The sequence below is a fragment of the Dermacentor silvarum genome, chromosome 1, assembly GCF_013339745.2.
Source record: "Dermacentor silvarum isolate Dsil-2018 chromosome 1, BIME_Dsil_1.4, whole genome shotgun sequence".
Taxonomy (NCBI): domain Eukaryota; kingdom Metazoa; phylum Arthropoda; class Arachnida; order Ixodida; family Ixodidae; genus Dermacentor; species Dermacentor silvarum.
In genome coordinates, this window is record NC_051154.1 from 191,321,190 (window position 1) to 191,335,343 (window position 14,154).

Genomic DNA, 14,154 nt, shown 5'->3' on the forward strand with positions numbered 1-14,154 from the left:
CGGGAAAGAGCATCGGAGGTTCATGGGGGACGGCGGGCGACGAGCCTGAGGCGATAGGGATAACGGCCGATGAGCTGGTGGCGAACGAGACTGGTGACGGCGAAATGACGCTGCGGAACTGTTCCATGTAATAGTAGCGTCAGCGTTAGACGGTTCCTGGTCAAATGGAGGCTGGAAACGGCGTGGGCTCTGTCCGGAACGGTAATAACCATAGGGCGGTCGTGGCAGTGAGGATCCGACTCGGCTGCGGCAATGGCGGGCAATGTGACTGATTCGATGGCAGGCAAAGCAGATCGGTCGATCATCTGCAGTTCGCCACTCGGCCGGGTTTCGATAGCCTGGAGGGATCCGCTGGCTAGGCGAAGGAGCAGGTCCATCCGAGAGTCGTGAGGGTGCAATAAAGCAAACGGAATGAACTCCGAGATGTTCGAGTTCTTCGCGGACTATTGCTTGGACAAGTGGTACCATGGGCAAGCTGTTGGGATCACTGACGCGTGGTAAAGGCGTGGCAGGTGACATTGCTTCAATTTCGTGCCTCACAATTCGTGTCACGTCTTCCGAAGTCGATGGTCGCTGCATTATGCGGTCCTCGCATGAGGAAGTCGCAGCTGTGTTCGGCAAGCGGGCGACCGACGTTGGCAACGTAGTAATGCGGCGGCTCTTCGCCCGCTCATAGCGTTGGCACTCCTTGATAATATCGCCGACTGTCGCACAATTCCTACACATTAGCAGATTGAAAGCATCGTCAGCGATGCCCTTCAAAACGTGCCCGACCTTGTCCGACTCACACATGCCACTGTCAGCCTTGCGGCACAGAGCACCTAGGCACGTCCTGGATATAAGCGACGTACGATTCCGTGGAAGTTTGAGCACGAGTCGCTAAGTCTTTCTTCGCGGCGTTCTTCCGCCCAAGTGGGCGGAAGAACGCCCAAGATTTCCGCCAAACCAGTCCTTCAGCTTCTGATTGCATGTTTCCCAGTCCGTAAGTTCATCTTCGTGGTTGTACCACAACCTCGCCGTGCCTTGCAAGTAGAACATCAAGTTCGCCAGCATTACAGTTGCATCCCACTTGTTGGGGGTACTCACACGCTCATACATGGTGATCCTATCTTTCACGTTGACGTTATCGGCTCAGCAGAACGTTCCTGGATCTTTCGGATACGCCACGACAATATTTCATTTCCTTTATTATTACCTTGAAGGCCCGAAGGCATTACACAAGGGGGGGGGGGGGGGGGGGGGCAATGCAAACAAGTGTAAAAGTGGTTGCGTACAAAACAACAACAAAATAGAAACATTGGTGATTTTGTATGACTTTGAACAATCAAACAAAACTTACGAATTTAAAGAAGCAACACGGCAATACGTTCGCGAACAAAAAAAAAAAAAAGATACACTAGATGGAAGGGCTGACAAGGGTAGACTATTACGAGTGGTTTATGATGGGTTCATGAACGATGTACACTGGGAAGAGAAAGTTCTTCAAAGTGATTTGTTAGGTATTCACGAAATTTTTTTGCGGTCAGTACAGGTAACGAAGTGGTCAGGGAGCGCATTCCAATAAACGATTGCATCAGGAAAGAAGGAAGTGCTCATGGCAGATGAGCGGCCGGGTAAACGTGCTATGGCAGAGCTGTGACTTATGCGAGAGGAAGTTCGCAATGGTGGTTTAAGAAGGTGGTGCCTTGAGCGTGGATTGTCAAAGAAGGAGTGCAGCAAAGACGAGATATGATGCGGCGTCACTTCAGTGTTGGCAGACCTATTGTTTGCTTCAAGGAAGTGACACTAGTATGCCGTGAATAATGTGAAGTGAGGAAGCGGGTGGCTCGGTTTTGAACGGATTCCAATGATGCGGCTAGGTAATCTTAAGATGGATGCCAGACAGCGGAAGCAAATTCGAGTTGTGGACGGACAAATGTGGCGTGTCACGTAGGCCAGCTTCTTCACTTCCGGGGATGCCTTTTTTAAATTTCTTTGTAGATACCCGAGTGAGCGCGCTGCTTTGCGACGTATTGTTTCGATATGTGCTATCCAAGAGAGTGATGACGTCAAAATAAGACCCAGGTACTTGTAAGATGAAGTGGTGCTGATGTTGACCGAGCTAATGTGAAAAGTGGACTGAAAGGGACTGCGCTTTCGGGCAAAAGACATCGATTTGCATCGATTTCAATAGTTAGGGTTGTCGCCGCTGGCGAAGATCCCGCGTCCTCCGTCATGATGTTAATACCAAGGCGATGACCGCTGCGGAGCTCCGTGGTCTCTTGAATACCCAGCACCTCCACCAAAATGCCACGGGGCAGAAATAGTGAAGCGAAGGTGTATTTACATATATTTACAAAATTGCAGCAACGCTATTAGATACACAAGATGGCTGCCCGAACCAGCTGCGCGCTGTCCTAGCTAAATCGACTTCGTTGTTCATGGACACACCATGTCCCACTGCTCCGTATCAATATTCCCGACGTGCGAGGAGCATCTGCACTTCAGTCGGCATGTAGCAACGACGAAGACAACGAATGTGATGTTACTGCTACGTCGGTGCCGAGCACAAAGCAACCTGTTAAGTGGAAGTAGACGGGCAGCAGCGAGGAGCGGCCAATTTCTTCGTGGAATGGCCAAACGACCCGAAGTGACCATGTGAGAACTATAGAGTACTTCAAGGACTTTTTCAATGAATCACTCTTGGATCACGTTGTCCAAGAAAGCGATGTTCCTGCGGTCCAAAAAGACCAGAGTAAACCTACGCGCTTAAATCGTTTAGAGCTTTAGCAGTTCCTGGGCTATGTCACTTTCGAGTCACTCTGTCGCCTCTTAAGAAGCCGTCTGTACTGGACAATAGTGTCGAGTCCCTATTGTTGCTGACACAATGTAGCGTGACCGCTGGAAGGATGTGAAGACAAATCGCCACTTCAACAACAATATGAGCATGTCGCCACCAGACGACCTAAAGAAATATCGATTCTACAAAGTGCAAGCGCTGTTTGGTGCGCAGCTGGCAAAGTGTAATTCAAGTGCCCCCGAAGGAACTATCGCTCTGTGGATGAGCAGATGTTTTCGTTCAAGGGCCAACCTAGCAAGTAGCATAAATGGGACTATTCTTTAGATATACATACTGAAAAAATTGCCGTTGTTCCTGCAGAGCCTAACCTAGTTGCCAGTGGCAAAATTGTGCTCAAGCTTCGCGATTTTGTCCCATTGGAATTGAACCGCATCCTTTTTTGCGACAACTGGTTCACATCTCCTAGGCTGTTTAGCATCCTAGGAAAGAAAGGCATGCACTGTCTAGGAACTGGACACTCAAATCATCTGCAAGGTGGCCCTCTTCCCAGCAATCCAAACTTGAAGACGGCAGGGCAAGGAGCTTTCGAAGAATTTCAAGCAACCAAATTGACAGACATAGAATGTCGTTGTCAAGTGACATGACAACCACTCTGTGACAGCTGCAAGCACCTTTTCGGGCGTTCAGCCATGCACGTTCAGCCATAAAGCGCTAGGACGTCAGTTGTTCTAATGTGGCGCACATCTACAACAAATTCATTGGCGGCGTAGATCTGATTGACATGCTCATAGCCCATTACCAAATTCACTTCGTGTCGAAGAAATTTTACCTGAATATGTTCTTTTACTTCCTAGATATGGCATTTATAGTTTTTTGGCTACTATGCAAGCGTAATTTCACCTCGCTAGTCATCCGAAGCGGTAGGAATATTGACCTGATGAAGTTCAAATTTAAGATCGCGATGAGTCTGCTGAAGCAAGGAACGGACATGATGACAAAATGAAGGGGTCGGCCATCATTGTTTAAGAAGACACACCTAGAAGCCAAGAGGAAGAGGGGTCCTGCGAAGCCCGTACCTGTAGCCTGCGATCACAGCTACAACAGCAGGCGCTGGCCAGCCGTCAACAGCACACGTCAATAATGCAAGTGACCAGTGCTCAAGGAACAGACAGTCTTTATGAGCACAAAGTCAACGTACACCTGTTGAACAAAAGTGTCGACTGTTTTCCGTACTTTCCTCAGCCATATAGGTCACCAACACAAGTATTGTGCCACCCATTCTTTAACATTAGGGACATCTTTGGTGCAAAATAAACAGTTTTGCTCAAGTTAAGCCAGGGATGGACCCAGATTCATTTCTTTTTCGTCTGACATGTGTAAAACATTTTCTCGCCTATGTGCTGGTTGTCGCGAATGTGTGGCATACCTAAAGCTCATACAAAATTTTGTGCGCATCAATATATTGGTAGCATTCGATTACGAGGGCTAAAATTAAGGTAAAATCTCGTGCAACATTTTTGTCTGATGTGCCTTTAATAATTACAGCGTTAAATGGTTAAGTTAGTGTTTGAAAAAAGGCATATTTCCAGTTTGTCTAAAGAATGTACGGGGGATTGCGGTGTTTAAAAGAGGAAGTAAATATCTGCGAATTATAGATCTATATCAGTACTACCAGTGTTTTTAGGAGCATTTGAATGGGCCATTAGTGGAAGGTTGACAAAGCTTTTATGCAAGTGTAACATAATATCTAGCTCCCAATGTGGTTTTCTATCAAAAGTCAACAGATCAGGTATTAAGACAGAAAATTGGGCTATATGGATTGCATTCATGGTTACAAACAAAACTAAGCGCTAAGACAAGGGACGATGAAAGAAGTGCACGACACGAACCGATCAGGCATTGCTATAGAAGTGCAAATTATTCAGGGAATGGAAGATACGTTTTTGACATTAGGATTATTTTTTAGACTTACGAAACGCATCTGATTCAAATAATCATGAACTACTGCTGTCGAAGCTGCAACATTACGGGATAAGAGGTACACCACTAGAACAAATGACAAATTACTTACGTCATAGTTTTCAATACACAGGAGAGTACATTATTTATCGAGTTTGCTAAAGGTCACAAACGGAGTGCTACAGGGTTTAATACTCGTGCCAACATTGCTTTTGCTGACATAGTAGATATCAGCTTTAAACACGACATAGTAATGCACGCATAACCTAATTTATTTTTGGCCTCAAAAGACATCACCTCCTTAGAAACAATAACAAAATCCTATCTCAAGGAGTTAGCTACGTGGTTGCACCATACCAAGCTGCAGTTGAATGCAAATAAGATAAACTACATAATATTTGCACCATCAAATGAACACGATTTGCTAATTAAGTACGAACCAACATGAATTACATGAATTAATGAACAAAAATTTCTGGGCGTCTTGTTCCATGAAAACGTGACATGAAATACGCACATATTAAATCTAACTTCAGACATAGCCAAGACATAGCCAAGCTTGCATTCGGAGAATTACTCCCTTGGTACCACTGGCTGAAAAAAAAAATTATTACTCAGTAGTGTATCCAAAACTGAAATACTGAATTCTAGTGCAGGTACAATGGCTGATTGCAATTTTAATAAATTACTGGTCTTGTAAAAAAGAGCACTGCGACTATTTGAAAATTATACAGGGGATCGCCATACGCGAATTATGTATGCGGTAATTATTCATAAAGCATAATACTCTGAAAGCCCACCAGATCTACTTACTTAAGCTCGTGTGGTATAGTCACAACACAAAAGTGTATAAAGAATATATTGTTGCCGAAAATACCAGATACAGATTAACCAATGTTGCGCACTGGCTACCCAAAATCGGGACTAATTATGAAAAACAGACATTACATAATCAAATTAAGCATGTTGAATAAATATGAACAATACAAAGGAAGGGTAAGCCGTACCGAGAAAGCATGAAAATTAAAACACGTGTTTCAGACGTATCTTACGGCTATTGATGTCGGACTGTGACCATACCTGTAACACTTCGACTTTTTAGATCATTTCTTAGAAAACTGTATGAACTGCTACTGTATTCAGTTATTACGTTGAATATGTTGCCTTTAGGTTTCCACGCCTTCGTAAGAAATTATTCTGACACAACTTTTATTTTGTGCAGTATTGAGAGTGTTGTGTACTGTGTTTGTGGCACGTCGATTAAGAACATTTCATTTACGTTACTTGTTTTCAATTGTGGGGTCTCACATTTGCTCTCAGGACGAAGGAACGACGACACAGTAGTGCAAAAAACATGTGGTTGATCCCTCTTATATAGGAATCGGTATAGAACACGAAAGTGAAACGTGTCTTCACAGAAGTAGTGTAATGTTTACTGCACATTGATATATAATGTCTATTGGTGTTTTGTGGCTAAAGCGCCCTTAGGCGTTGATGCACCCACGCTGACGCCTGGTGGCACGTCTCCTCCATCACGACTACCAACGTCGATGACCATGAGCAACCGTCGTGCATATGGAAGCTGCACTACGCTGCACACGCTAGCACAACGCGAAAGACGAAGCACGTAACTGACACACTAATACAACGCGCAAGACAAAGCACGTAACTGAATCGTCACCGAGTCAAATCAGCGCGTACAGCGCGTCGTAATTGCAGCCTCCGCGATCAACTTCAGAAACATTTTCAGAGCTAATTGCGGAGGCCACGCTCCGCTGTGCTGAGTACGGTGAACGTCACCTAGGTGGCGTTGGTAGTGCTTCTTGATGCCAGCGTCCCTTCGAATGCTGGCATCGAGGCGTCGTAGTGCTGAGACCACCGAAGCGTTCACTGTCGGTGCGCGTTAGTGTCATAATGCAGTACTTCTCTTTTCTGCTCGTAGGCGGCGGCACCGCCCCAAGCAAGAACGCGGGTACACGGAGGAGTGTTAGATATATAAGGCGCGTCTGTGTAGCTCTCTGCAAATGCGTTTGTGGCGCAATGGGTTAAACGCTCGGCGATCTATCGTCGCGGACCGAGAGGTCGTGGGTTCGATTTCCAAATTTTGCATGTTTGCGGAACTTTTTCTTCTGGTTTCTTTCTTTGTATTATGTTCTATGACGTATTTCCGTGACGGAAATACGTCAGTGAAGTCTTGGTGGACCCCGGCATAAAACACTTTCGTGTTAAAAAATCAAAAGGGTATTTATTGCACATTTTATAGACTAATGCGTGCTAGCCGAATTACTACGCCGATGGGCGCGCGATAAATTGAGGAAGTCCGACTCACCGCGACCGGATAGTGAGCGAATATGTTCGCCCAATAGTAGACACCATCGGCTAGTCGTTCACGTGTACGGTCACGCGAACGGTGGCGCGTTCGAACGATCAGAGTTCGTACATGCCGGTCCTGCTTCTATAGCCTCGCGAGACGGTCTCGTGAAGCGTGGATCGGCGCACGCGCGAGGCGTTCGCGCTGCCCGCCGACCCCAGTCAAGAGAGGAAGACCCCGCTCCCTCCGGGTAGTAGTAGTAAGTGGTTCTTGAGGAAAGAGAAAGGTTGCAGAAGATAGCGTCAACCTTTCCCTTTCCTCAAGAACCACTTACTACTACTACCCGGAGGGAGCGGGGTCTTCCTCTCTTGACTGGGGTCGGCGGGTCCCTCGTGCGCCCGAGTAACTCCGCCGTTAGGTAGCGTTAGCAGCGCACAACCCGCGCCATCTCTCGTAACATCTATGCCGACCGCCGCCGGCGCTTATCTACGCGGGGAAGCCGGATTACAGGAGACGCGAGAGCCATGCGGGGAAAACAACATCAGGGGACACGTGAGAGTCGCGCATCCCCACACTAGGTGAACAAAGGTTTCACATCGCTTCTGATATTTAATAACTAGTGAGTTCTTCTGCGAATTTTTGAAGAAGCGTTTGTTAAAATCACTTCTCATTGTAAAATGTGCAAGTCTCTCTTTCGATATTTTTTGTGTGTTCCTGTATGCCACGTGTTTCGAAATGAGGGGGCAGGTGCTCCATTAGGCACATCTAGCCTTTAGCCTCTGTCTCCTCAGGCAAGACCTGAAAAAAAAAAGTGAAACTAAATTGAATTTAAATCGGCTGCTGGGCGTTCATCGTTTGGCGACCACATTTTATATTAAACGGAGCTGAAGCCAGTCTCCTCCCTCCAAAGACTGCGGCGGCTGCACGCACTCGGCCGCTTTGTTCCCCTCCCACGACCACGCTCTGAGCGTAGCCCTTATTAGGGCTCCCAAGGGAGTGGGACGTTAGGAACCTTAGCTCTAGCTGAGTTACCGTATAGCTAGGCGGCTACACTCAACATGTAGCCATCCAGCCCAGCACCCTCACTGATGGGTGATCTCTCGGACGGCGAGTCCGGTTTCGCGCCCAGCGGCACCCCCGGCCGCTCGCGGAACATGGAGGCTCTCCTCAGAGCCACTCGACGGCTCCTGACCCATGACCTGCACCCACCGGCTCTCCAGTCTGCATCCCAGAAGGTCGGAACAGTGGGCAAAAAAATGCGCACTGCCAAGCGCCTCCGGCCTTCACCCAGACGCACCGGCGCCCCGACCCCTGCAACAGCCCGAAAGCGCAAGCGCCGCAAAGTCGTCGCAGCCCCCCGGTATGCTGCATCCCCCCCAGCCACATCACAAAGCCGCCCCAGTTTGAGAGAAGCTGAGACCACAACCGGTTCGCCACAGCACACCGAACTGGTCTCGCCTCCCCCACCCGCGCAGCACGAAGTGGCCACGCACTCCCCCCCACCCCCCCAGCAGCCTGACACAGCAGGGGACGATGCGGCAGACGAAAAGAGCCCGCATACAAGTACGCTCTCCAGTCCCCCCCTCTCATCCGCTTCCACGAGCCCTTCCGTGAGCTCCTCCTCCCCCCCGCCATCGACCGAGAACACCCCGAGCAGCGAGGACACCTCCTCTCCAGCTTGCACCCGATCCCCTCCCCCGTCGGATCGCGAGGCGCCCGAGCTGTCAGAGGGAGAGGAACCAGTCCAGCAAGTCCACCACGTGGCCCACGCTCTGGCAGAGGTAGAAGAACCGGCTGCTCAACCCCCCGCACATCACGGGGCACCCAAGCTCCCGGAGGGAGAGAAACCGGTAGAGAGCCAACAACTTTCAGAGCACGTGGCGCACAAGCTCCCGGCGAGAGAGAAATCTCCCCAGCGACTTCCCCCCCCCCCCCCCCCCGGCGGACCAGGTTGACACTGCTCTACTGGAGAGAGGGAAACCGGTCGGACAGCTGCCTTCCCCGGCGGAAACGGCGCGCCCCAGCTGTGTGCTTGGTACCCTCGCCCCCCTGGTCGAGGATGCGTTCCCCCCTCTACCCCCTCCAGGCAAGCCGCCCCTCCCCCACCCTGGCACAGAGGCAAGCCTGCCACAGGCAAGGAGGGAGAGAGACAACCAGCTGAAGGAGTCAGCTGTGGCTCCAAGGAAGCAGCCCAGTGACCGGGCCGGCACACGTGCACCACGACCTCCTCGAGGAGGTCGTGACGTGCACTCAACGGTGCCCCGCCCCCTCCAGCGATGCGAAACCGCAAGCGCCGCCGCCGCGGAGGCCGTCGACAGCGTCCTCGCCGCACCCCAGCCCTTCTGCCTTTGCGGGAACCCTGCGACACTGTGTTGTATCGCCCCCTCGCCGGGATGACAAACTTCCTCGCACACTCGCAGGAGGCGATTGCGGCACAGCTGTCGCGGGTGGCTGGCGCGCACCGGGTCAGAGTCAACTTCCGACTCAACATTGTCGCGGTTGATGCTGCCACCGACGCTCCACTGGACCCGCTCCTCGCAGTCACAGAAATATGTGGCGTTCCGGTTCGCGCGACGACGGCCCCGGCCGACTCCTGCACGGGATACGTCTTCGGCGTCGACCGCAACCTCAGCGATGACACCCTGCTGGCGAACATCGAGTCGGGTGTTGCGGTGCTTGGGTGCTTCCGTGCGGGCAGAAACATTGTCCTCCGCTTCGCGGGCAGGAAGCTCCCTGCTGAGGTCGCACTGTTTAAGGTGCGCCGGTCCGTGCTGCCGAAGCGCCCGCGTCCTAGGCAGTGCCATCACTGTGGCGCCTACGGCCATGTGGCCGCGACCTGCACCTCGGAACAACGTTGCCTTCGTTGTGCGGGTGCCCACAAAACGTCCGGCTGCACGGCCAAACAAGCCACCTGCCTGAACTGCGGTGGTCCTCACGCGGCGACAGAGCCGCGCTGCCCCAGCTGGCAGCACGAAAGGAAGGTCGCCGAGACCCTCGCCTCGTCTGAACTGCCGATATCTCGCCGCCAAGCTACCGTCCTAGTCCGCACCACGGGACAACGCACCACACAGGGACCGCAACAACTCGCCGTCTCCCGTGTCCCGTCCCGAGTGCAACCTGGCCGGAGTTTCTCCGACGCCGCGGGCGACCGCCCGGCGAGGTTGCCCGTCGAGGGCAACACGTCGACGCCTCCGCCCCGATCGCCCTCGGCGTCTCCCGACTCACGCGACGCCGTCATCGCGCTGTTGACTGCCGCGCTCGCGTTCGCGACAGAGTTTTTGCCGCAGGACTGCCCCGCACGCCCACTGTGCGCGGCCGCCCTTGCCGCTCAACGAACACTGGCCAGCCATGGCAGTTAGACCTCAGGGTGCCTCTCGGCCGCGCATATTGCAGTGGAACTGCAACTCCCTGCGCCGCCGACACGCTGAGCTCGCAGAGCACCTTCCTCTGCACGACTACGATGTCCTCGCTTTACAGGAAACGTACGCACGTGCAGAGGAGGTCTCGCTGCCGGGCTACATCGGCTACAGCAGTGCGTCGGACTGTGCCATGGCTGAGTGTGACGCTGCGCCGTGCTCCGATGACGCGCATCCGCCTGGCCGCCCCCGCGCCGCCGTCTACGTGCGCGCCGCCCTTCCTCATGCGCGGGTCCCCACGGACCACCTGTGCTCCGCGATGATCGAGTGCGTGGCCGTCACTGTGCGCGTGCGCGGCACCAACACCTCGGTGGCCAGTGTTTACGTTCGCGCGGGTTCCCGTCGCGCCGACTACTCGTTCGTTGTGCGCCTCACCGCGCTGCTCTCGCCCGACACCGTCGTGTGCGGCGATTTCAACGCCCACCACGGTGACTGGGGCAGTGCCAGGAGCAATGCGCGGGGAGGGGACTTGTCTGCCGTCGCGGCTGCGGGCCTCACCGTCCTCAACAGTGGGGAAGCGACGTTCGTGCGCCGGGACGGAGTCGCCACAGTGATCGATCTGGCGCTTGTCTCGGAGCGCTGCTCTTACTCCTGGCAGCGTGCTCCGGACACCGCCGGATCCGATCACTACCCCATCACCCTGTGCCCCACCAGGCCAAGTCGCGGAGCCACGCGCGTGTACGCTGTCGTGCGGTGGCCGCTTTTCCGCGCGATGTGTGCGAGACCGTCGCGCTCCAGTGATTACTTCGCGCACATCGCGGAGTGCGCGGGCCGTGCCACGACACGCGTGATCGTCCCCGCCGGCACGCCCTGCCCCGACATCAAGTTGCTGAACGTCCGCGCGGCTCGCCGACGTGCTCAGCGACGCGCGGTCCGCTCCGGTGCCGCCGCGGACTGGACTACGTACAACCGTCTTGACGCGGTGTGCAGGCGACACGCGAGGCAGCTGCGCCGACGTAGCTGGGCGGGCCTCTGCTCGTCGCTCGCAAAACCCCGCAACCAACACCGCGGCTGGCGCGTCCTGAGTGCGCTGCTGAACCCCAGGACACCACGGTTCCCTGTGCTCGCCATCGCTGTGGCACACGGCATCAGTGAGCTAGCGCTCGCCGAACAGCTGGCGGACGCCTTTGCTGCTGTCGCCACCGCTCCCCTCGGTGTGCCTGCGGTCGCGCTGCGGGCGCTCTACGTGGCTGTGTTCGTGCGGGGTGGAGATCAGTCAACCCACGCGCAGGCAATCACAAGTCTGTGCGAGGAAGACTTCACCTTTCACGAGCTGCAGCGCGTGCTGCGCCGAGGACGGCGCCGCAGTGCGCCCGGGCAGGACGGAGTCACCCACCAAATGCTGCGCAACCTGGACGAAGATCAGCGACACCTCCTGCTCAACGCATTCAACGGTGTCCTGCGCAGCGGGTGCCTCCCGGAGTCCTGGCGCTCCGCGCTCGTGGTGCCAGTGCTGAAGAGTGGCAAGCCGCCTCGCAGCCTCGCCTCGTACAGGCCCGTCTCTCTAACGTCAGTCCCTGGCAAGACGATGGAGGCGATGGCCTTGTCGAGGCTCCAATGGATTGCGGACATCCGCGGTGTTTTTCCGCCTGAACAGTGTGGGTTCCGCACGCATCGCTCCACGGCCGACTGCCTTGCCGCCGTTGTGGGCACGCTGGAGCAGGCGAGTCGCGACGGCCACGCAGCGTTCCTGCTGCTCTTGGACGTCCAGAGCGCGTTCGACTCCCTGCCCCACGACACCATCATCTCGGCTGTGCGCGCTCTTGGTGTAGAGGGCAGGCTTCTGGCGTACGTGCGGGCCTTCCTAACCGACAGGTCGTCCGTTGTTCGGGTTGGGCGGGCGACCAGCTCGCCCCGTTCAGTGACGTGCGGTGTGCCTCAGGGGAGTGTGTTGAGCCCCTTCCTGTTCAACCTCGCACTCGCGCCCATCAGCGAGTGCGTGCTCAGCAGTGGGCACCTCCCTGTGCGTGCCGTTGTCTACGCGGACGACGTGGCGCTCTTCGTCCGTGGCCCGCCGGCGGCGATGGCGTGGATGCGTGTGCAGCTGCATGCAGGCGGCGGCGGATGCGGTCGGCGACTTCCTGCGGGCCATTGGCCTGCGCTTGTCGGCGGCAAAGTCGGAGGCCATCATGGTCCATCCGCGCGCTGCTGCCCGGTGCCACACTGGCTGCGTGGTCGTCGACGGTGTCCCCCTTCCCTGGCGGCTGACGGTGCGCTACCTCGGGCTCACCATTGACCATCGCCTGACATGGTTCCCTGCCGTGAAGCGGCTTCGCGCTGCCATGCGGAAAGTTGAGGGCGCGGTGCGCGCGCTCCTCGCGCGTGGTGACGGCTGCCCCCCCTCGTTCGCGGTTGGCATGTACGGTGCAGTGGCGCTGTCCAGGGTCCTGTACGCGCTCCCACTGTGCAACCTGCGACCGCATCTGTGGCGACGCATCGACGGCGACCACCGACGAGTGCTTCGCATGTGCCACGGCCTGCCCAGTGCTTCTCGTGTCGCAGAAACGCTCGCGGAAACCGGCGCCTGGCCCGTCTCCCTCACTGCCGATCTGCGCGCCCTTGGCCACTTGGAGCGCCTCTCCCGTGCCCCCGGTGCCGGCCCCATGCTGTCATACCTGCGCGAGCTGCCCAAGTCGCGTGTGGGGGAGCTCCTCGAGCTCTTCGACAGCCTGGTGGTCGACGCCCCGGCCTCCCCTGCAGCCTGGCCGCCACCAAACCAGCGAGTGCCGTTGCGCGTGTGCCTCGACCTGCCGGGCGTCCGCTCCAAGCACCGCACTCCTCGTTGCGCTGTGGTGCAGGAGGCTGCTGCTCGGATACACGATGACCTGGTGGGGAGGGCACACCTGTACACGGACGGTTCTGTCCGCCAGGACGGTTCCGCGGCCGCCGCCTGCGTTGTGCCGCACCTCGATGTCGCGAGACAGTGCCGCCTCTCATACCGAGCTTCCTCCACCACAGCGGAGCTTGTGGGTCTCCATCTGGCGGCCGACATCCTCGAAGAGTCGCCGTTCCTGAACCGAGTGGCGATTCTTTGCGACTCGAGGTCCGCATTGCGCCAGCTGCTGCTGGACGAGCGCGCGCCGCCACTGGCACAGCGCGTTGCCTGCAGGCTGCATGCTCTGCAGCAACAAGGGTGCGACCTGTGGATACAGTGGATACCGTCGCACGTCGGTGTCGCCGGGAACGAGGCAGCAGATGACCTGGCAAAGCGCGCCCACGATCCCCTGTCCCCGCTGTCAACGCGAGTCAACTCGTTCGACGAGGCGCGACTTCATTTCAAGCAGGAGCTCGCGCTGCGCCACCCCGACAGCCGCGTTGCGCGTGGTCGCCCGCCATGCCTGCTGCCGGAATCCGGCTTCACGAGGAGAGAGCGAGCCTTCCTCCTCGCACTCCGGACCGGTTCCGTCTGGCCCGCCGAGCGCAAGCACCGCCTCCGCGGAGCCTCCTCGCCCCTGTGCCAGGACTGCGGTGCTGTCGAGACGCTGCAACATCTAATATGCGAGTGCAGTTCTTTGTCCACGGCGCGCGCCACTCTTGCCCGCGTTTACCGCGCGCAGAACCTCCCCTGCTTGACGGTGGAGGACATCTTGCACCCCTCGGGCTGCACATCGAGCCACGGCAAACTCGTCCGTGCACTACTGAACTTTGCCGACGACGTGGGTTTGGTCGACCGCCTGTAGGCCTCCCCT

General features: G+C 55.4%; 1 protein-coding gene across 1 annotated transcript; it reads left to right on the forward strand.

Moving 5' to 3' along the window:
• The first annotated feature begins 8,137 nt into the window (after positions 1-8,137).
• Positions 8,138-12,701, forward strand: LOC119436168 (uncharacterized). The gene is made up of 3 exons (XM_037702937.1): positions 8,138-8,899; positions 9,470-10,390; positions 10,443-12,701. The coding sequence occupies exons 1-3, from the start codon at positions 8,138-8,140 to the stop codon at positions 12,699-12,701; spliced, it is 3,942 nt and encodes a 1,313-aa protein (XP_037558865.1).
• Positions 12,702-14,154: the final 1,453 nt, after the last annotated feature.

What these genes read in the sequence shown, in the direction of transcription:
- LOC119436168 (XM_037702937.1), top strand. Translation starts at nt 8,138, where the DNA reads ATGGGTGATCTCTCGGACGGCGAGTCCGGTTTCGCGCCCAGCGGCACC. An exon ending in TCCCGGAGGGAGAGAAACCG is followed by an intron (nt 8,900 to 9,469) that starts GTAGAGAGCCAA and finishes GCACACTCGCAG; the next exon opens with GAGGCGATTGCGGCACAGCT. An exon ending in TTGCCGCTCAACGAACACTG is followed by an intron (nt 10,391 to 10,442) that starts GCCAGCCATGGC and finishes CGCATATTGCAG; the next exon opens with TGGAACTGCAACTCCCTGCG.